This window comes from Polypterus senegalus, chromosome 4 (assembly GCF_016835505.1).
Source record: "Polypterus senegalus isolate Bchr_013 chromosome 4, ASM1683550v1, whole genome shotgun sequence".
In the NCBI taxonomy this organism is placed as follows: domain Eukaryota; kingdom Metazoa; phylum Chordata; class Cladistia; order Polypteriformes; family Polypteridae; genus Polypterus; species Polypterus senegalus.
This window is the reverse complement of record NC_053157.1, coordinates 112,316,090-112,335,659: the sequence shown is the minus strand read 5'-3', so window position 1 is coordinate 112,335,659 and position 19,570 is coordinate 112,316,090. Positions and strand designations below refer to the sequence as shown.

Sequence of the window (19,570 nt, the reverse complement as noted above, 5' to 3'; positions counted from 1 at the left end):
TTGTATCACCCTACTTACCTACATATAACCATCGAAAGAATGCTTTGAAGTTTTTCATACTGCGGTCTATAACTCTGTGGAAATAAAGCATTACCTTCTAAAATAATTTTTTAGGCACTCTCCTCAAAATAAAGAAATTATTTTTCAGGTGTCAAATGTGTTTCATCTCAAGATTCTGTCTTAGGGAAAAAAAAGTTTAGCATATTTAGATAAGCTATTTTGTCTTGCTGTTTAAAGTAAGCGTGTAATCAATATGGATTTCAAAGTATTTATACTGTGGATTCAAAAAGCATTCAGACCCCTTCACTTTCTGCAAACTTCACTGTGTGATTATTTGCCATTTTGCCTATCAATCTACATTCAATAACCTATAATGATGTCTATAAAACTGACATCATCAGTTTTTTCCACACATCTTCTATGAGTTTGTTTGGGACTTAGCTAAACCACTCAAGGAGGGTCAGAAACTTGTCCTGAAGCCACTACAGTCATTGTCATGCTGAAAGGTGAACCGTCACCCTGTCTGAGGTTGAATGCATTCTAGGATAGGTTTTCTCCAAGGACCATACAGTTTTTGAGTGCATTCATCCTTCCCTCAATTCTGATCAGTTTCTCCGTCTCTGCCACAGAGAAGCACCCCATGCTTCACCATAGGGATGGCATATAAAGATAACATGCAGTGCCTAGTCTTCACTAGATAAAGTGCTTGGTGTTCTGCACAGAGTCTTCAATTTTTGTCTTATCTGACCAGAGAATCTTTTTCCTCATGGTCTCAGTGTCCTTTAAAATGTCAAATGCCTCTTATTCAAGAGTGGCTTCCTAGCCACTCTACTATAAACAACTGATTGATGAATTCCTGCTGAGATGGTCATCCTTTTGACAGTTTCACCTGTCTCAGCAGATGACTTTTGAAGCGTTGTAAGAGTGACCATAGGGTTCTTGGTTACCTCCCTGACCAAAATCCCTTCTTGCCCAGTTACTCAGTATGGCCGTTTAACCAACTCAAGGAAGAGTCCTGGTGGTTTCAAATTTCTTCAGTTTCAGAATTATTGAGGTCCCTGTGCTCCTGGGAAAACTCATAGCTTTAGTCAAAGTCAAAGCAAATTTTATTGTCATCTCAACCATATACAAGTACAGTGGAACCTCGGTTTGCGAGCATAATTCGTTCCGGAAATGTGCTTGCAATCCAAAGCACTCGTATATCAAAGCGAATTTCCCCATAAGAAATAATGGAAACTCAGATGATTCGTTCCACAACCCAAAACTATTCGTATAAAAATGATTAATACAAAATATAAAGTAAAATGCATACAGTGGTGTGAAAAACTATTTGCCCCCTTCCTGATTTCTTATTCTTTTGCATGTTTGTCACACAAAATGTTTCTGATCATCAAACACATTTAACCATTAGTCAAATATAACACAAGTAAACACAAAATGCAGTTTTTAAATGATGGTTTTATTATTTAGAGAGAAAAAAAAAATCCAAACCAACATGGCCCTGTGTGAAAAAGTAATTGCCCCCTGAACCTAATAACTGGTTGGGCCACCCTTAGCAGCAATAACTGCAATCAAGCGTTTGCGATAACTTGCAATGAGTCTTTTACAGCGCTCTGGAGGAATTTTGGCCCACTCATCTTTGCAGAATTGTTGTAATTCAGCTTTATTTGAGGGTTCTCTAGCATGAACTGCCTTTTTAAGGTCATGCCAGAGCATCTCAATTGGATTCAGGTCAGGACTTTGACTAAGCCACTCCAAAGTCTTCATTTTGTTTTTCTTCAGCCATTCAGAGGTGGATTTGCTGGTGTGTTTTGGGTCACTGTCCTGTTGCAGCACCCAAGATCGCTTCAGCTTGAGTTGACGAACAGATGGCCGGACATTCTCCTTCAGGATTTTTGGTAGACAGTAGAATTCATGGTTCCATCTATCACAGCAAGCCTTCCAGGTCCTGAAGCAGCAAAACAACCCCAGACCATCACACTACCACCACCATATTTTACTGTTGGTATGATGTCCTTTTTCTGAAATGCTGTGTTCCTTTTATGCCAGATGTAACGGGACATTTGCCTTCCAAAACGTTCAACTTTTGTCTCATCAGTCCACAAGGTATTTTCCCAAAAGTCTTGGCAATCATGGAGATGTTTCTTAGCAAAATTGAGACGAGCCCTAATGTTCTTTTTGCTTAACAGTGGTTTGCGTCTTGGAAATCTGCCATGCAGGCCGTTTTGCCCAGTCTCTTTCTTATGGTGGAGTCGTGAACACTGACCTTAATTGAGGCAAGTGAGGCCTGCAGTTCTTTAGACGTTGTCCTGGGGTCTTTTGTGACCTCTCGGATGAGTCGTCTCTGTGCTCTTGGGGTAATTTTGGTCGGCCGGCCACTCCTGGGAAGGTTCACCACTGTTCCATGTTTTTGCCATGTGTGGATAATGGCTCTCACTGTGGTACGCTGGAGTCCCAAAGCTTTAGAAATGGCTTTATAACCTTTACCAGACTGATAGATCTCAATTACTTCTGTTCTCATTTGTTCCTGAATTTCTTTGGATCTTGGCATGATGTCTAGCTTTTGAGGTGCTTTTGGTCTACTTCTCTGTGTCAGGCAGCTCCTATTTAAGTGATTTCTTGATTGAAACAGGTGTGGCAGTAATTGGGCCTGGGGGTGGCTACGGAAATTGAACTCAGGTGTGATACACCACAGTTAGGTTATTTTTTTACCAAGGGGGCAATTACTTTTCACACAGGGCCATGGTAGGTTTGGAATTTTTTCTCCCTAAATAATAAAAACCATCATTTAAAAACTGCATTTTGTGTTTACTTGTGTTATATTTGACAAATGGTTAAATGTGTTTGATTATCAGAAACATTTTGTGTGACAAACAAGCAAAAGAATAAGAAATCAGGAAGGGGGCAAATAGTTTTTCACACCACTGTAATACAAATTAACCTGCACTTTACCTTTAAAAAGAATCATGGCTGGTGTGAGTTTCTAAACTCATGTGGGATTCTACCCAAATGGGACGACACGTGGAAGTGCGTCCCAAAGCAATCGCAGTCTCCCAGCGCTGTAGCAGTTTGCCGTATAAGCGCATCCAAAAAGATCGCAGACATGCTATAAGCGCCTGTCATCAATGGGCCATACAAGGAACATTATAAAGATCCCGCTACAATAAATAATAGCGCTGTTGCTGTTTCAAGCTGAATAAAGCTGGTGTTAAAGTACTAAGACTCAGCTTTGTGTTTTGGGGAGCAAGATGGGGACTCGCACTTCACAGCGCACACACACACAGTCACAATGCTGTAGTAAACAGTATACGCTCGTACGGATGTTGACTATATGAGTGAGGCACACAGACTCAGACGGAGAATAGGAGACGATTGCCAGAGACAGAGAGAGAGAGAGACGCGCTGGGCGAGCGAGATGAGAGAGAGAGAGAGAGAGACCGCTGGGCGGGCGGGCGAGCGAGATAAGGAGAGAGAGACGCGCTGGGCGAGCAAGATAAGGAGAGAGAGACGCGCTGGGCGAGCGAGATAAGGAGAGAGAGAGAAGACCCATCAGCTCAGTTGTGATCACATGATGCTCAGCAGACAAAGTGTATCCATACTACTCGTATTGCAAGACATCGCTCGTTTATCAAGTCAAAATTTATTAAAAAGTTTTGCTCGTCTTGCAAAACATTCGTAAACCAAGGTTTCAGTGTACAGTGGAGCCTCGGTTTACGAGTAACTTGGTTTACGAGTGTTTTGCAAGACGAGCAAAATGTTTTAATAAATTTTGACTTGATAAACGAGCGATGTCTTGCAATACGAGTAGTATGGATACACTTTGTCTGCTGAGCATCATGTGATCACAACTGAGCTGATGGGTCTTCTCTCTCTCTCCTTATCTCTCTCGATTGCCCTCAAGAGAAGAGAGACGCGGGCGAGCATCTCCTATTCTCGGTCTGAGTCTGTGTGCCTCACTCATATAGTCAACATCCGTACGAGCGTATACTGTTTACTACAGCATTGTGACTATGTGTGTGTGTGCTGTGAAGTGCGAGTCCCCATCTTGCGCCCCAAAACAGCTGAGTCTCAGTACTTTAACAACACCAGCTTTATTCAGCTTGAAACAGCAACAGCGCGGTTATTAGCGGGATCTTTATAATGTTCCTTGTATCACCCATCGACGGCAGGCGCTTATAGCATGTCTGCAATCTTTTTGGATGCGCTTATACGGCAAACTGCTACAGCACTGGGAGACTGATTGCTTTGGGACACTTTGCGTGTCGTCCCATTGGGTGGAATCCCACATGAGTTTAGAAACTCACTCACACCAGCCATGATTCTGTTTAAAGGTAAAGTGCAGGTTAATTTGCTTTATGTATTTTTACTTCATATTTTGTATTAATCATTTTTATAAGAATAGTTTTGGGTTGTGGAACGAATCATCTGAGTTTCCATTATTTCTTATGGGGAAATTCGCTTTGATATACGAGTGCTTTGGATTGCGAGCACATTTCCGGAATGAATTATGCTCGCAAACCAAGGTTCCACTGTATACAGATATATGAAACTGTGAAGCTCAGGGTCAAATGCAATTAAAAATTTTTTTATTAAAAATAGAATTAAAATTCAAATTAAAAATTAAAACACAAACAAGACAAGACATTATGCAAAGAGAAAATTGATGCAATGTATGGTATTATGCACTCTAGATACATAAATATAGTCAATAAATATGTAATATAATAAATAAATAATACATATACATAATACAGAAATTATCAGTGTATTATAATAGTTGTTTAAGACATGTGTAAACAATGACAGGTCAGAATGTTTCAAAGGATGTCAAAGTGCAATGTGCAAAATACTTAAACGTCAGTACGAAATTTTCAGTTCTTTTCTACATGCACACTAGTCTTTGCAGGAAAGTGGCTTGCATGTATAAAACTTCTGTTTTTAGAGGTGGAAGATCCCAGGGTGCAGCATGGTGTTAAAGAATCTAACAGCTTGGGGGTAAAAACTATCCTGCAGCCTGGCAGATCTGGCTCTGATGCTGCAGTATCTTCTCTTGGATGGCAGAAGTGTGAAAAGTCCATGTGAGGGGTGCAAGGGGTTCTGCACAATGCTGCAGGCCTTGTGGACACTGCGTTTGTAAAATATGTCCTGTAGTGAAGGGAAAGGCACCTCAATAATGTTCTCTGCTGCCTTCACTATCCTTTGCAGGTGCTGGCAGTCGGATATGTTGCAGTTGCCATACCAGACAGTGATGCAGCCGGTCAGAACACTCTCAATGGTGCCTCTATAGAACATGGTGAGGATGGAAGGGGGAAGATTTGCTCGCTTCAGCCGCCTCAGGAAGTGTAGTCTCTGCTGGGCTGTCCTGATTAGTGATGAGGTGTTATGCGTCCACGTAAGTTCCTCAGTTTTATGTGCACACTGAGGAACTTGGTATTCCTAATATTCTCCACATCTAAACCGTTGATGCTGAGTGGGATGTGCACAGGATGTGATTTTCTGAAGTCCACAATTATCTCTTTAGTCTTGTCGACATTGAGAGATAGATTTTTGTTTTCACACCATGCGGACAGCTGTTCCACCTCACCTCTGTATGCTGTTTCATCATCCCTAAAACCATTTAGACATGGTTTTACCCTTGCTCTCTGATCTATGCCACACCACACATTTTATTACAGGGGTCTAAAGAGAGTTCATTGGACTTCAAGGCTTGGGTTTTCGTCCTGTCAAGCAGTGCTAATGGACCTTGTATACAATACATGAGTGTGCCTTCCAAAACTTTGTCAAATCAATTCAATTTGCCTCAGGTGGACACCAGTCAAGACTTCAAAATATCAGGGATAATTAAAGAAAATAAGGTACACCTGACCACAGTCTGGAGTGCTAAAGAAAATGATTTGAATATTTACATAAATAAGAGATTTCATTTTTTAAAAAAAAATTAATAAATGTGCAAACCTTTCTTAAAACTTGCTTTCACTTTGTCATTTATGGGTTGTTCAGTATAGACTGATCGGCAAACATGCCAAATTTATCAAAATAAAATTAAATCTACAACACAATGAAATGTGCAGAAAGTGAAGGGGTCAGAATACATTTTAAATACACTATATTCTGTCAGTATTTACATTTTCAATTCCAGCAACATACACATAAAAACATTTTGATTCCATCCTGCAATGTAAGAGTCTTTCGTTTTTCTGATTGAAGATAATATTCTATGACCTCAGATCATTTCTGTGATTTCACTTCAGCTTTTAGAGTCCCTCTAAATTTACTTGAGTTTTCTCTCAGTAATTTTCCCATAAGGTTTTAAGAACTCTGAGCAAAACTGAACATGAGGTAAGCTGATTTGCCGTTTCTATTGTATAAAATTAACTTTATCGTGATGCTGGAGCATTGTGATATGTTGTATGTTGGTTGAATGCGTAGGTAAGAATTTCATTGTAGTCTGTACATGTGACAATACTACTACTAATTACACAAATAACCTAAGAGTCTAGTAACTATTCTCATGCATATACAATATATCATCATGATGTAATCTGTTTATTTCATAATGAAACTAGAGTATGTATATTGTCTTAGATTACTCATGCAAGTTTAAATGGCAAAAAACTGAACATGATCTGAAGGACACTGTATTTGATTGGGTGTAGAAAACCCTAAATTCAATTAAATGTTACATAGCTTATATTGCAGAATGTTTATCTAATTGGTATAAGTTGATTCAAAAACAGTGCAACATAAATTACCATTATAGTCTTGGGAAGTGTAAATATCATGCAACATAATTAACAGCCTGTTTTCTACAAATCATTTGAGTTTTTTTTTTCTTACATTAAGCATCCTTCACCAAATGTTCAGAATACTTAAATCAGAATATCAATGAGCATGTTTGCCATATAGATATTCAGACCACTAGGCTTATTATAATTGAAAATACAGAAAGATTTTATCCAATGATATATTTATTTTCAAAATGTTGAAGTGAAGAAAGAGCCTAATATGAAAATTCAATTTATGAGCATTGCCATATTAAAATCAAGTATTTCCATAAACTATAAACTAGGACTCTCCAACACCAGCTAGGAAAAGTGCTTAAAGACAGATTTGTGTTAAATTTATAACTTGCAAACCATTGTAATTCAAAAGAGAACAGTGAAGTTAAAACATCTAAAGTAAAACTACATGTCATATTTGCAAGTAAAAACTAATAATTTTTAATTAAGTAAAAACAATTAAAATTAATGTTAGCAATTTTAAAGGTAAAGCTATACATTAATATAAACCTTGATCCTCCAACTATTTACCTAGTAGTAGAATATTTCAATGAATTTCTTCAAAACTAATAAACTTGAAAATGTTTGTATGTTTACTCACTGTAAAAGCTCATTCGCCTTGAGTATGAAAGACCCAACTGCAGTGACTGCATCTGTAAAATGATTATTAAGGATGTACGACAAACCAGGATCAGCATTCATTTTGGTAAATCTAGCTTGTTACATTTCTTAAATGCATTTTGACTGAATGAGCAAATTAGCAATCTAATTTGTGAATATTATAAAAATCTTGGCAAAGTTATTTTTTTGTTAATACTCATGTGGTATGTTATAACTCTTATCAGTCACCCAGATCTTACAAATATAAGGTGGTCACCATTTTTTGTAATTTGAGTACTTTGTTTTAACTATGGAGAATAATTGATAAGAAATATCAGCTTCCATTTCTATATTATTAAAAAAAAACACTCACACACACACACAAACATAGAGAAAATACACCTACATTTATCCAAATAAGTGCCCTTAAGTATGAACTTTTTACCTTTTCATATTTTCAAAAATGTATTTGTTAGCATATTTGGAAAAAAAAACTATTTCATCATTAAAGTAAAAAATGGCAAGGATCATCCTGTAGTAATAATTGCTTTTCTCACTAAATCAAATAAGTGTTAAAAAATTATGCAATAAACCACCCCCACATTGAACATACCTTCTATTTTGGCTGAGTCTAATCCAATGGGTCCATACTTTTGTTTCCATAATGCCATTCCTTTGAGTTCACTAAGGTGATACAAGAGTGCCTCTGAACCACTAACAAAAACAAAATGTTTATGTAAGATCAAAATGACAAGTCTTCCAATGTTCTATATTATTTTAATAATTCAGTCAGATGTAATCTGTGAAGAAAAAAATAATGTCACCCTTCATATTTGCCATCTTTGCATTGAACTTACTATCAGGTCACTAGATTTATATTAAAATGAAAGGAAGAATAGGAGTTACCTCTGCAAGTTGCTAATTACAAGTTTTTGGATGCTGGAATAAGAAGACTCAATGGACTGTCCAAGCTTCTTTAATCCCTATGTAAAAACATGTTTAATTAGCTAAATTTCAAAACTAGATATAAGAACATCAAAATAAAGACACATTTTTCAAAAGTTTACCTTCACTGTCAGTTGGTTTATCAATAACGCTTGCAGTTCAGGGCTGTGTGTATATGTTTAGAAGAAAAAAAGAAGTACTTTTTTGTTAAAGAAAAATAACTTATAATACAGTTGTGCATAATCCACTATTGTTAGTTCAAAATGCATAGGTCAAGCAATCCCTAAACCACAAAATAATTGCTACAGCTGTAACTATTGCACATGGACTTCATTTTTAAGATTACTTTACAATGACTGTAAAAATTAAACTATCAAAGAAGCGAATAGCAGAAATTAAAATATTCAGATCTCTTTGCCAGCATAACTGTGTGGATAAAAAAGTGGAATCAATGTAGTTAGGATATAGCAGGCTGTATAATGGATAGATGGATGAATACACAGATAAATTATAAAAGTAAATCTATGGTACTCTATATAAAATCTGCCAAAGTCATCAATATATGAAGTACATGCAAACACAAACTATTATAACAATAATAAAAGAATATATATTTACACTCTTAAAAAACAAAAAATACAAAGACTGGAGTACAAAAGTACTTAATGTGAAGGTAAAGTATATCACATGGAAATTATGGATGTAGACAGCAAAATATGTATGTAGTAAGAAAACAAACATAGAAAATGCACTAAGCATAAACCAGTTTTTCAAGCTATACAAAATAGAAACCTTACAAGCTGATCTAGGGATTAAGTTCACAAGAGTGAATGCTACAAACTTAACTAATACTGCATCATGGAATACTAAATCAATCTAAATAGTTAAATACTATTTTACATGTTCATTTTAAATTAAATTAGTTGTCAATACTTTTTTTACTGTATGAAAAGCACTACATGGAGAATTAAACAGTTCATAAATATTCTCTCCATATCCCTTGTGGGTCAGCAATCAATCTTTTTCATTTATCAGCCTTTTTGTGTCATGTGGCTGTACTAAAACCTCTTAAAAATAATTAAGTTATTCGAGCTTTCACTTTATATTGAAACCAGAACATTTACCTTGCTTTTCCCCATAAAAGGAGTTCCAGAAATTCATCTTGGACCGAAGTAGTCGTATTTTTCTCCTGAAACATAAAAATTATAAATGAAGTACAATTTAGAAACAAAAGGTCTCTGGCATCTTCAGTGAATCTGATAACTCCAACAAAATATCTGACACAAAATGGAAGTTTTACAGCTAATTGTATGCAACCTGAGGAAAGATCTATTTACTTACAAGCAATAACTTTTTTTTACATACAATAAGAAAAAATTTAAGGTGCAGAATTAAAATATAATTATTAGCTTGCACTAGCTGTTTAATTTAACAACTGTTTAATTTTTGGATTCAAATCAAGCAGGCTGCCACTCCTAAACTCTTTCCTCTGGGTATAAGTGCAGTAAATTCTGCCAACAGGATTAAAAAAAAAATAATAAGAGGTATTTGTCAAATATTTCATGAACTCCAAATACTGTAAACCACGGTTATTCTGATTTTGTTGAATTTATTTTGTTACATGACAAGAACACCATTTCAGATTTTTTTTTTTTTTTTAACAATCACGCTGAGAGGATTTGCCATGCACTTTTATAAAGGTGAAAGGAAAGGAGTTTTTTTTTTTTTTATTTCTACAAGACATTTTGCATTTTTTTCCTGCACCTCCTGGTTTCTGACATCACAGGCAGAGTAAACTTGACTGTGTGAAAGTGAATAATACACTCCCAAATCATCATCAGATGAAGACTACACAAGTAGGAGACAAATATTTGCAGGCATATAGTATCTGTGTTTGTTAAAAAAAAAAAACCAAAAACACACCAATTCAAAGTAAAACATTTAATATTGGGTATGTAAATTCAAAAGTAAAAAAAGCATGAAAACATCCAAAACCACTAAATTTCCTACTGCAGTGAAATGATAGAAAGCAAAATAAATTATAAAATAGTGAAATAATTGAAACAATGATTTGGAAACTTTAAATACAAGTACAGAGACCAGCGTGTTAAACCTATGTAGGTATAGACATTCTTCCATTAAATAAGATGTGTTGCTCAAAACTCTGTATTCAAAAGGTTTAATTAAACAGGACAATGCTATAAGGAAAATTGCACTGTGATAACGGATGCCACAACACTATATCAAAGAATTTTGGAAAATTTAGACTCCTAATAAATAAAAATGGTACAAAATTGGTATGAGCTCAGTTTGGAATATATCAGATTACGAACAATTATTTTGTATCTTTAATAATTAATGTACACTAATCATGCACAAAACAAACACTCTGAAAGACTCATTATCTTTACACTGTTTTACTGAAAAACTATGCTCAGTATTCAAACTCAATTTTTCATCATCATCGTTTCTAGTTTAACAGCCATTTTCAGGGGTTATCAAGTTTGACCTATAACAAGATTTTCCTCCACAACACTCCATACAAACACTGAACCTTTTTCATCTCCACTCTATCAAACTTTGCTTCATGCTTTACCTTCATTAGCTACAACTCATTCTCATCCACCTTTAAAAAACTTTTCCCTCCTTATTTACAAGTCAGAAAGGGGTACAGCTCCCAGAATATCTCCACATTGGTATCATTGCTGTGCCTGCACCTAAATCTGTAGGTCATTTAAGAAGCAGAACTTCTCTACTTTTTCCAAAACAACTCCACTGCTAAAGTGGATTCATACAAGGTGAAGTAATAATAATACATTTTATTTAATAGGCGCCTCTCTTAGCACTCAAGGTCAAGTAATGTGAAGAGTAGTCAAGAGGCAGTGTTTGTAACCTTTGTTTGAAGAGTGAGAGCATAAATACATAGACGGACTTCGATTAAGTTAGCTGCTTAATTGTCACAGAAAGCTAAAGATATAGAGTATATGAATATGCAGCTACTTCAATTGACTATTTGGCTGCTAGGAATTAAAATGTTGCTTTGATGTAAACACCTTTTCAGCTTTACATACAGTACTTTATAATAGGTACGGCATTCACATAACTGACCTGCACAAATTTTGTTAGCTTCAAGTCCATTTGCATCAGGATATCTTCCCATGCCTCACACATACATGTCAGTGACAATTTTTGATACTGTAATAATAATCAAAAATCATTATAAATGGAAAAGATATGATTTAAGTGTAAATTTTTACTGAATTACATCATTTTTGGAAGAGTTTCACCTGTAATAGAGTAGATATATGTGTGAACTTTCTAGCCATTCGGGTTACTTCTGGAAGGTAATCTGATAGCAAGCTGGTATCAAGCTGTAACAAGAATAACCGAAGTCACATTTTACATTAAAATATCAGATCACATTTATCAACACCATAGAGTAAAGCAACATACCCCATAAATATAAAAAGTCTCATGTTGAAATAATTTAGAACATTTTGCAAGGATTTATATTGTCATCTATCTTTTCTGCTATTTTCTGCTATATTTTCCACTTGCTCCCATCATACTGAAAAAAAAGTAATTCCACATATAAAAATATGCAACATTTACCTGAAGATAAACTATTTCACGTTCATTTGTGGTAGCCTTGATTTCAGTAATAAGTGAGAGAGACTTAAGATCACTGGATAAACACAGACCCTGACAAGTACCAGGGACCTACAAAAAGGAAAGAGAAATAAAACACTCCTCACAATTAAACTCTTTTTTTAGCTGGTTAAGGAATAACTTCACAAGAGGAATAAGATACAAAGTACTGCAGTTTATGGGGCAAAATATCTCAAAGACTAGGTTTCAGTCATTTTAAATTCCAAGCAAAAACACAAGAAATATTCCACAGACTTTGGCAAGAAGTGACCAAAGGTCTTGTGTAAATCTAATTTAAATTGAGTAGCAAATCAACTTTGACTTTTTCTGGGGGTTGTCTTGCCTTCTGTGGTTATTTACAATGATGACATAATGTTTCTCTTTCCAATAATTTAATTTTAGTTTCACTCTTTAAAAAGGAAACTAGCCCTAGAATACCATTAAACATCAGCATATTTAATACATTCCTTATATTGAGCATATGCAAAAAAAATAAAATAAATCAATGACCAAATGAAAACAGAGAAAAACAAACTGATAATAGGAATGTTATTATTATACTGGCTGTGTAAGCCTGTGCTGTAAAAAGTTTGGGTTCCTAGAAACTATTAATATTGTCACAAAAAAAGTTGAAATGCAGAGTCGGCGGTTTTGTTTTGAGGACGTGCTCCTCCCCCTTGTCTACCAGTGGGTAAGCAAGTTTGGCTCCAACTTGTTAACTTGGGGCCGCCTTGCTGGCTCTTTGGGTTTCATGCTGTAGCCTCTCACTTCCGGGCCAGACAGACAGACACACACACCTTCCACGCGTAGACATTTATATATAAAAGACAAGTGAAATTACTTCATGCTGAGTCATCTAATATTTACTCTCAAGCAACTAAAAGAGCATTTCTATCTAGCAATTTCCAAAATAAGCGCTTTGAAATAAATATGCACACAGCTGAAATTCAAGGCAACTTCAAGGCATCAGACAGCAATAAGTGACCATGAGAAGAATGAAGCTCCTTATTTGCTTAAAGATTTTATACAAATTTCTTTCATTATTAGCAGCATGTTGGTGGATCCTGATTCAGTGTCCAGCTAAAATGCTTTCTGTGTTAAGCTTACAGGACCGCCCTGTGCTTGCACTGTATCATTTGGGAACTCCAACTTCCTTCCTTGAAAGATAACTCATACTTAGCTTATTTTAATGAATGAGGATGCATGAATGTGTATGTGAGAATTTTTTTTACATTACTAATATACTTATAACCATACTATTAACACATTTTTGAAAGTGTAATGCATAATTTCATTAATACACACTAACAGGTCAATATCCAAACCATTTTGGCAGGGATTAATATCTTGAGCATTTCAGAAGAATACATCGCATGACATTTGATCCTCACCATTTGTTTGATGGGTTTATTTGAATCCAACCTTACTTTTTAAACTTGGTCAAGGAAGCACTCATTCTAAAATATCTGCCAGTTTTTGTTTGTGGGGTGCATTTACTGTAACGTGATGTTTAAAAGGGTTGACCAAAAATTCTATTTGTTTATACTGTATCAGTGACAATACAAAGTTCAAGAAGCAACACAGCTTATAGATTCAACCCTAAAGTAATTACACTTCAGTATAATTTTAATTTAAAAAAATTATTTAACATTTTCACTTCTCTTGGGAATCATTAGATCTAAAACATAGTATTGTTACTTTTACAGTTTGAAAAAGTCAACCTCTTTTCATTTTTTATTTCACCACAAGGGGACACTACATGCACTGTATAAATTTAATATCTTAAGTCTTGTCCAGACACAGGGAAAATTAAGCATACTATTAGATAGATCTGCTAAGCTATGGGCTTTAACAAGTAAAATATTTAAATAGACATAAATCACGTTTGCTTAAAATAAAAAAATAAAAAATAAGATTACTTAAGTTACTAATTTCAACCTCACCCCACATGATGTAGCAATCTTGTACATCCCATATGCATAAAACTCAATGATATTTCCACTTCCTCCTGTTACAAGAATGTTAAGCCTGTGCAAGAAACACACAAATAAGCTTCAGATCAAAACATTTTATATATAAATGTATACAAACATATAAAGTACACATTTACACTTTTTTAAATAACAAGAGTACAACAAGCATGTGTGCTGATAAAGGGATGCAATAACCAAATACCCAGATACATTCTTTTTACACCCCACATTCTTAATTAAATAAGCAGTGTTTCACCATATACATATATTTAGACTCTCAATAGCTGCACTCATTTGTCATGTGCACATCTGTCAATAAATGCTTTTGTTGGTGCCTAGTCAAATAATTGTTTATACTACTATATTAAATCATACATAAACCCTATTAACCTCACTATATGATATAAAAAATACAGCTATGTTGCTTAAAAGATTATGAGTACATTTGGATGGATAAGCAACTCCACATATAAAAACACACTGCCATTTTCAAGTTAAAACAGTATGAATATCTGAAGTAGTAGTTAGCAGTGCTATTACGCCTTTGTCCAAGTATGGGTCCAACTTTCACACTAAATCACTCCATATAAATGAGCAGAGTACACCTACATATGGAACTGTGGGGAGGCAGCACACAATCAAAATTATTAAAAATAAATAAAAAAATAAAAATACATTTTAAAAACCATGCAAAAGCTATACTTTCTGATTATTTGATGTGGTTTAATAATAGATTACAAAGTAAAATATGATTGTAAAAATGGCATTTCAACAGGATGTTTTCCAAAATTTTTTTAATCTCTGTTGGGAAAAGAGTCAGATGCAATAGTATTACACTTTCATACAAGTTATACACTGTATATTTAGCAGAATGATTGGACAGAAACTTTTTTTTAAATTGTTATCCCTTTTCTATCCGTAAATAAAGCATGGAAGTTTGCATGAACACTTCTAGATGGTATACAGCTTTGGAAACTGGCACAACAAAAAACTTAATTTTATAAAATAAAATAAGGATTGCAATAAACACTGATAATGTAAAATGTTAATAGTACTCAAATTGTTTATACAGGGCAAGCCAAAATGAAGTACCACTTTCCTCAAAGTCATTGCGCAAGGTAGAGGCAGCCAAGTGGGTTGGGGTCGGGGTCCTTTGATAGGTGATCCCATGTAGTTTTCAGTTGGCAACATGCATCGGTCCAGTGCGCACCGTGTTTTGCTGTCAAAGTGTTCTTTAAAACAACGGATCTATCATCACTATGCAACGTGCTTTCCAAATGCATTTCGTCATTCCTCCTAACCATGATGTCCCAAGTCGGAAAACAATTCTTCAGTGGGTGGCTTAATTTAGACAGACGGGTAGAACATTGAAAAGAAAATTTGCAAGCCGTTCTTGGACTGTACGAATGCCTGAAAACATCCAAGCTGTAAGGGCATCAATTTTGCAGTCTCCTAGATGTTCAGTGTGTAAACATGCTTCAGCCTTAGGCATTTCCAACACGTTTGAGGAGGATTTTCTATGAGGACCTTAATTTCCATCCATGCAAAATGATGGTAGTGCTGGAACTCACTGAGAGAGACTGGGAGAGCTGTAGAGAGATGTGGGTGAACATTCTGCAAACCATTTATCGAGATGCCATCGCCATGTGCAGAGACGAGCCACATTTCCATTTGAATGGTTGCGTAAATAAGGAAAACTTTTACTTCTGGGCAAATACCAACCCTCGTGAACTTCATCAGAGACACCTGCACAGTGAGTGTGTTACACTTTGGTTTGACGCTGCAGAATTTCAGGAGGGGGGGACCCACGGTCACTATCACTTCAGAATATTACACTGAAACGATAAGAGAATTGTTTGCAGTCCCAACTGGAAGAAATTGAAGTGGTGGATGCCTGGTTTTAAAAGGAAGGAGCAACAGCTCATACGATGCGGAGATCCATGCAAGTTTTGTGGGAGAGGTTTTCGGAGAAGCTGATCTCCCTGCGTGACGATGTCGGGTGGCCTTCATGTTCACTTGATCTTGCCCCGTGCAATTTCTTCTTGGGGGCTATCTCAAGTCAGAGGTATACACACACTGACCTCAAAACCTTAAAGCACTGACTTTTCAGATTTTATTTTCTATTTTGTATGAAAAAATTATATATTTTTCCAACAAAACATTTTTACTAGTAGTAATACCTATAAACAATAACAAATACTCATAAATGCTAATTGCAAATAAAGTATGAAAAAGGTGAAACAGTAATTCTACTATACACATTTGTTTTCAGACACATGGCCAATAAAAGTATTCTTTCTTCTTTCCTTACCAGTCTTGGAATAGAGTGCAATGTTTTTGTAGACCAATGATAAAATTACAATGTTAAAGGCAGCATCAGTTAAAATTTTCGTCACTATATCACTTTTTTAATTGCCCGTTTTATGTTCTTTTAAAACTAGTGTGTCACAGCAAGTTTACTATAAATTATTTCTAAGCATGGCTGTGGTGGACTGCTAGAATTATGTAAAATAACAGAATAAAGCAATTACTCACATTTAATTAACACAGTTAAAAATAAGTGACTTATTATATAAACATAAAAAACAGATCTTGACTCAAACTCAACATTTTAATAGTAGACAACTTCTGCTAGATTAAGGTGTTGGCCACCAGACCAATCTAATCTAAGTAAAGAATATTTAAACTATCATTGTATAAAATATGTGGAAAAACACACCTTAGATGTTATTTTACATTTTATGTTAGATAAGAGAACCATGAAATTTTTTGTGGCATTCAAAACTAAAATGGTTTATTTTAACTTTGGGAATGTATCGTTAAAGCATAAGAGTTCACATTAAAAATGCTGAATGGATAAATGTGTATAAATCTTTTGTCATAAAAAAAATAATGACTTTCAAGAGGATTGAATAATTTTGCACACCATTGTAAATATAACTTTTTTCTCTTTTCTGAACCTTTAAGGAAGTTTTATTTCTACAGTTTCTTTTTGGAAATGTCTGACACTGGGAGTTTAAATTAAATGTAAACTAAAAAATATACGGCTAACTACTGTGTATTTAAACTAAAACATTAAAGCTTCTTTAAAACCTTAGCAGAACTAAACAATATTTTATAAGAAGAATTTTAAAGATTTTTTTCACAATTTACTGAGGATCAAGTATTTACTGTATTAAGGTTACCTACATTAGAAAAGTCAACTCCATTCTTATTCCACTACTACATACATACCGTTTTCAGCAGGATGGTGCATTATGCTACACAGACATCTAAAAAAATTTGAAAATATTGAAGTTTCCCTATATAAATGGATACATCAGATCTAGCCAAAAAGACTCACCTGACATCATCAAGAAGCTTCATAATTTCATCAGATTTTTCTTCACTTTGGAGAAAAAAAAAAAAGCTTTATTAATAATTTCCAAACATACTTAACACAACAACAACAAAAAAAAAACCAAACACACTTACCTGAAAATTTTTGAAGTTGTGCTGTAGCTGGATTAAAAAAAAAAAAAAAACAACAAACAATTAAGTGCCACATGGAAATGGCCCACACTAGAAGTGTTAAGTCCACAAAAAAAAAAAATATATATATATATATATATATATATATATATATATATATATATATATATATATATATAAAGTATTACAGTATTTTAAAATCGTGCTATAAACAAACCCAGCTATGGAATTTAATACTTAAATTAAGACATTGAAATGTGCGAGAAAATAGCATATAAAAAAACCTATCTTAGCTCATGTTGCTGTTTACATTTTACTGTAATTAACCACTTATAAAATATTCTTGGCAAACTTTGCATTATGCTGGCATCTCTCTTGAGAAAAGAACATTGATAAGCTAAAATAATTTTGAAAGAAAATGAACAGTTTCAGTTTGATATTGTAGTATTATGTATGGCATTTAGAATGAATACCAAATCAAAAATCCTACTGTATCAGCCTAGTGCAATGCTTTTACTGAAAGCAATTAAAAAATGTGTAGTCATATAATGATGCCACTGGAGTCTTAACTTAATTTGGTTTGCTTTGTCTAGCACTCCTTATACTGCATAATTCATATTACCTATTTTCTTTATTCAGCACCTTTATTAGAATGTAACACGCCATTAAACTGTTTCAGTAAAAGTGACCTTATAATCACACTCACACAAATGAACAACTTCTATTCCTTCTTTGATCATGCAAGATATTTTGCAGCTTCCTTGTCTTATACATATCAAAAACTAACATAAAAGAGTGATACACAGGATCAACTATCAGTTAGAAATGCTGAAAATTCAGATTTATTTTAGCTGGTTATCTTTTTGTAGTGTAAAGCAAGCTTTATTTACCACCACTTTAACAATAGCAATCCAACCTGTTGTAGCACACTGTACCAACGGTAAGCCAATAACCTCATTCTCTCTTTCAAAAGTAAGCCCATGCTAGATTATCAAAATATAGAAGAATTATATATGAACCCTCATAATTAGTCCAAAATAAATGCAGAAACATTGGACAAATTAAAGTTCTTGTGTCATGTCCACTGCTGTTTGCATTTTGTTTATAACAGCTAGTAATTTTAAAATATCTACAGCCATACAGCACGGTATAACACCCTAGTACTACAGCCATACAGGTAATGTTCAAACAGAGAAACAATCAAAGTGTAGAGGTATGTTGACATAAACAAAAGAGATATTTATTATATATCTCTACACTAAGCAAAATATTTTGTATCTGCAACCAATATACCATGGGTGACAAGGTTAAGAGGGGATAATGCACTTTAAAATTGAATTCAAATTCATTCTATATTTTTTAACCTAACATTTTACTACTTGCACCCAGTTGTTTATATAATATCCCGTTTAGTTGTTTGCATTAATTATATAGTTGAATACCTAGTTTAAAATTTAATGCATGTTGTTTTTAATGTTAACAAATTAACAATGTCAAGGAAAGCTAACAATAAAATGCAATATATACAGCCAAATTCAAATTTAAAAAACAAAAATAAACTATACTGCACTTACCTTTTTGGTACTGCTGGAAGTTTTGTTAGGAAAAGATTTGATTCATCTTCAGCACTATAAACTGAAGTGTGATTGCTGGAACATAAACATTGTTTATTTGCATGATATTTTGGACAGGAATTATAGTAAAATAAATTAATAAAACCAGAATTATAAATGATTTTATTTTACACACAGTTATTATGCCTGATGAAATTACTTTCTAAGTGTTTGTCCAAAGAGTTTCTTTGCAAGGCATTTCTTTTCAAAACACTTGAAAGTATTTCATTCAAACAAATGTATTTTTTGAGGTATGGTAGTGCAGTGATTGGCCCTGGTTTACTAACATCTCTACTAGAGAGAGGTTAGGAGCACACGCTGATACAGCACATTGCCGCACCCACCATATGACAAAACAACTCAGGATCCCATATTAGGACCCGGGTGCAGCCATGCAATGGGTGACACCTCAGCACCACACTAGTTTAGGTAGAGTGGAACAGTGTGAGGTTTTTTTATGGAGTCTAGAGTGCCAGTTCTGCCACCAACCCCCAGGTTTTTCCCTGCAGTTTGGAGGGCCTACATGCAGGGCTGGATGCAG

At 34.7% G+C, this 19,570-nt stretch overlaps 1 protein-coding gene across 1 annotated transcript in view; it reads right to left on the bottom strand.

Annotated features, from left to right (window-relative positions):
• anapc4 (anaphase promoting complex subunit 4) overlaps positions 1-19,570 on the bottom strand; it is a 62,738-nt gene that overhangs the window by 32,021 nt on the left and 11,147 nt on the right. The window contains exons 5-17 of the mRNA XM_039751173.1: positions 18,991-19,065; positions 17,420-17,446; positions 17,289-17,333; positions 13,916-14,000; positions 11,937-12,044; positions 11,612-11,695; positions 11,433-11,519; positions 9,449-9,513; positions 8,447-8,489; positions 8,286-8,362; positions 7,993-8,093; positions 7,381-7,432; positions 19-74 (exon numbers count right to left, since the gene is read on the bottom strand). Of these exons, the coding sequence (XP_039607107.1) occupies positions 19-74; positions 7,381-7,432; positions 7,993-8,093; positions 8,286-8,362; positions 8,447-8,489; positions 9,449-9,513; positions 11,433-11,519; positions 11,612-11,695; positions 11,937-12,044; positions 13,916-14,000; positions 17,289-17,333; positions 17,420-17,446; positions 18,991-19,065 (905 nt within the window). The remainder of the gene's footprint in view (positions 1-18; positions 75-7,380; positions 7,433-7,992; positions 8,094-8,285; positions 8,363-8,446; positions 8,490-9,448; positions 9,514-11,432; positions 11,520-11,611; positions 11,696-11,936; positions 12,045-13,915; positions 14,001-17,288; positions 17,334-17,419; positions 17,447-18,990; positions 19,066-19,570) is intronic.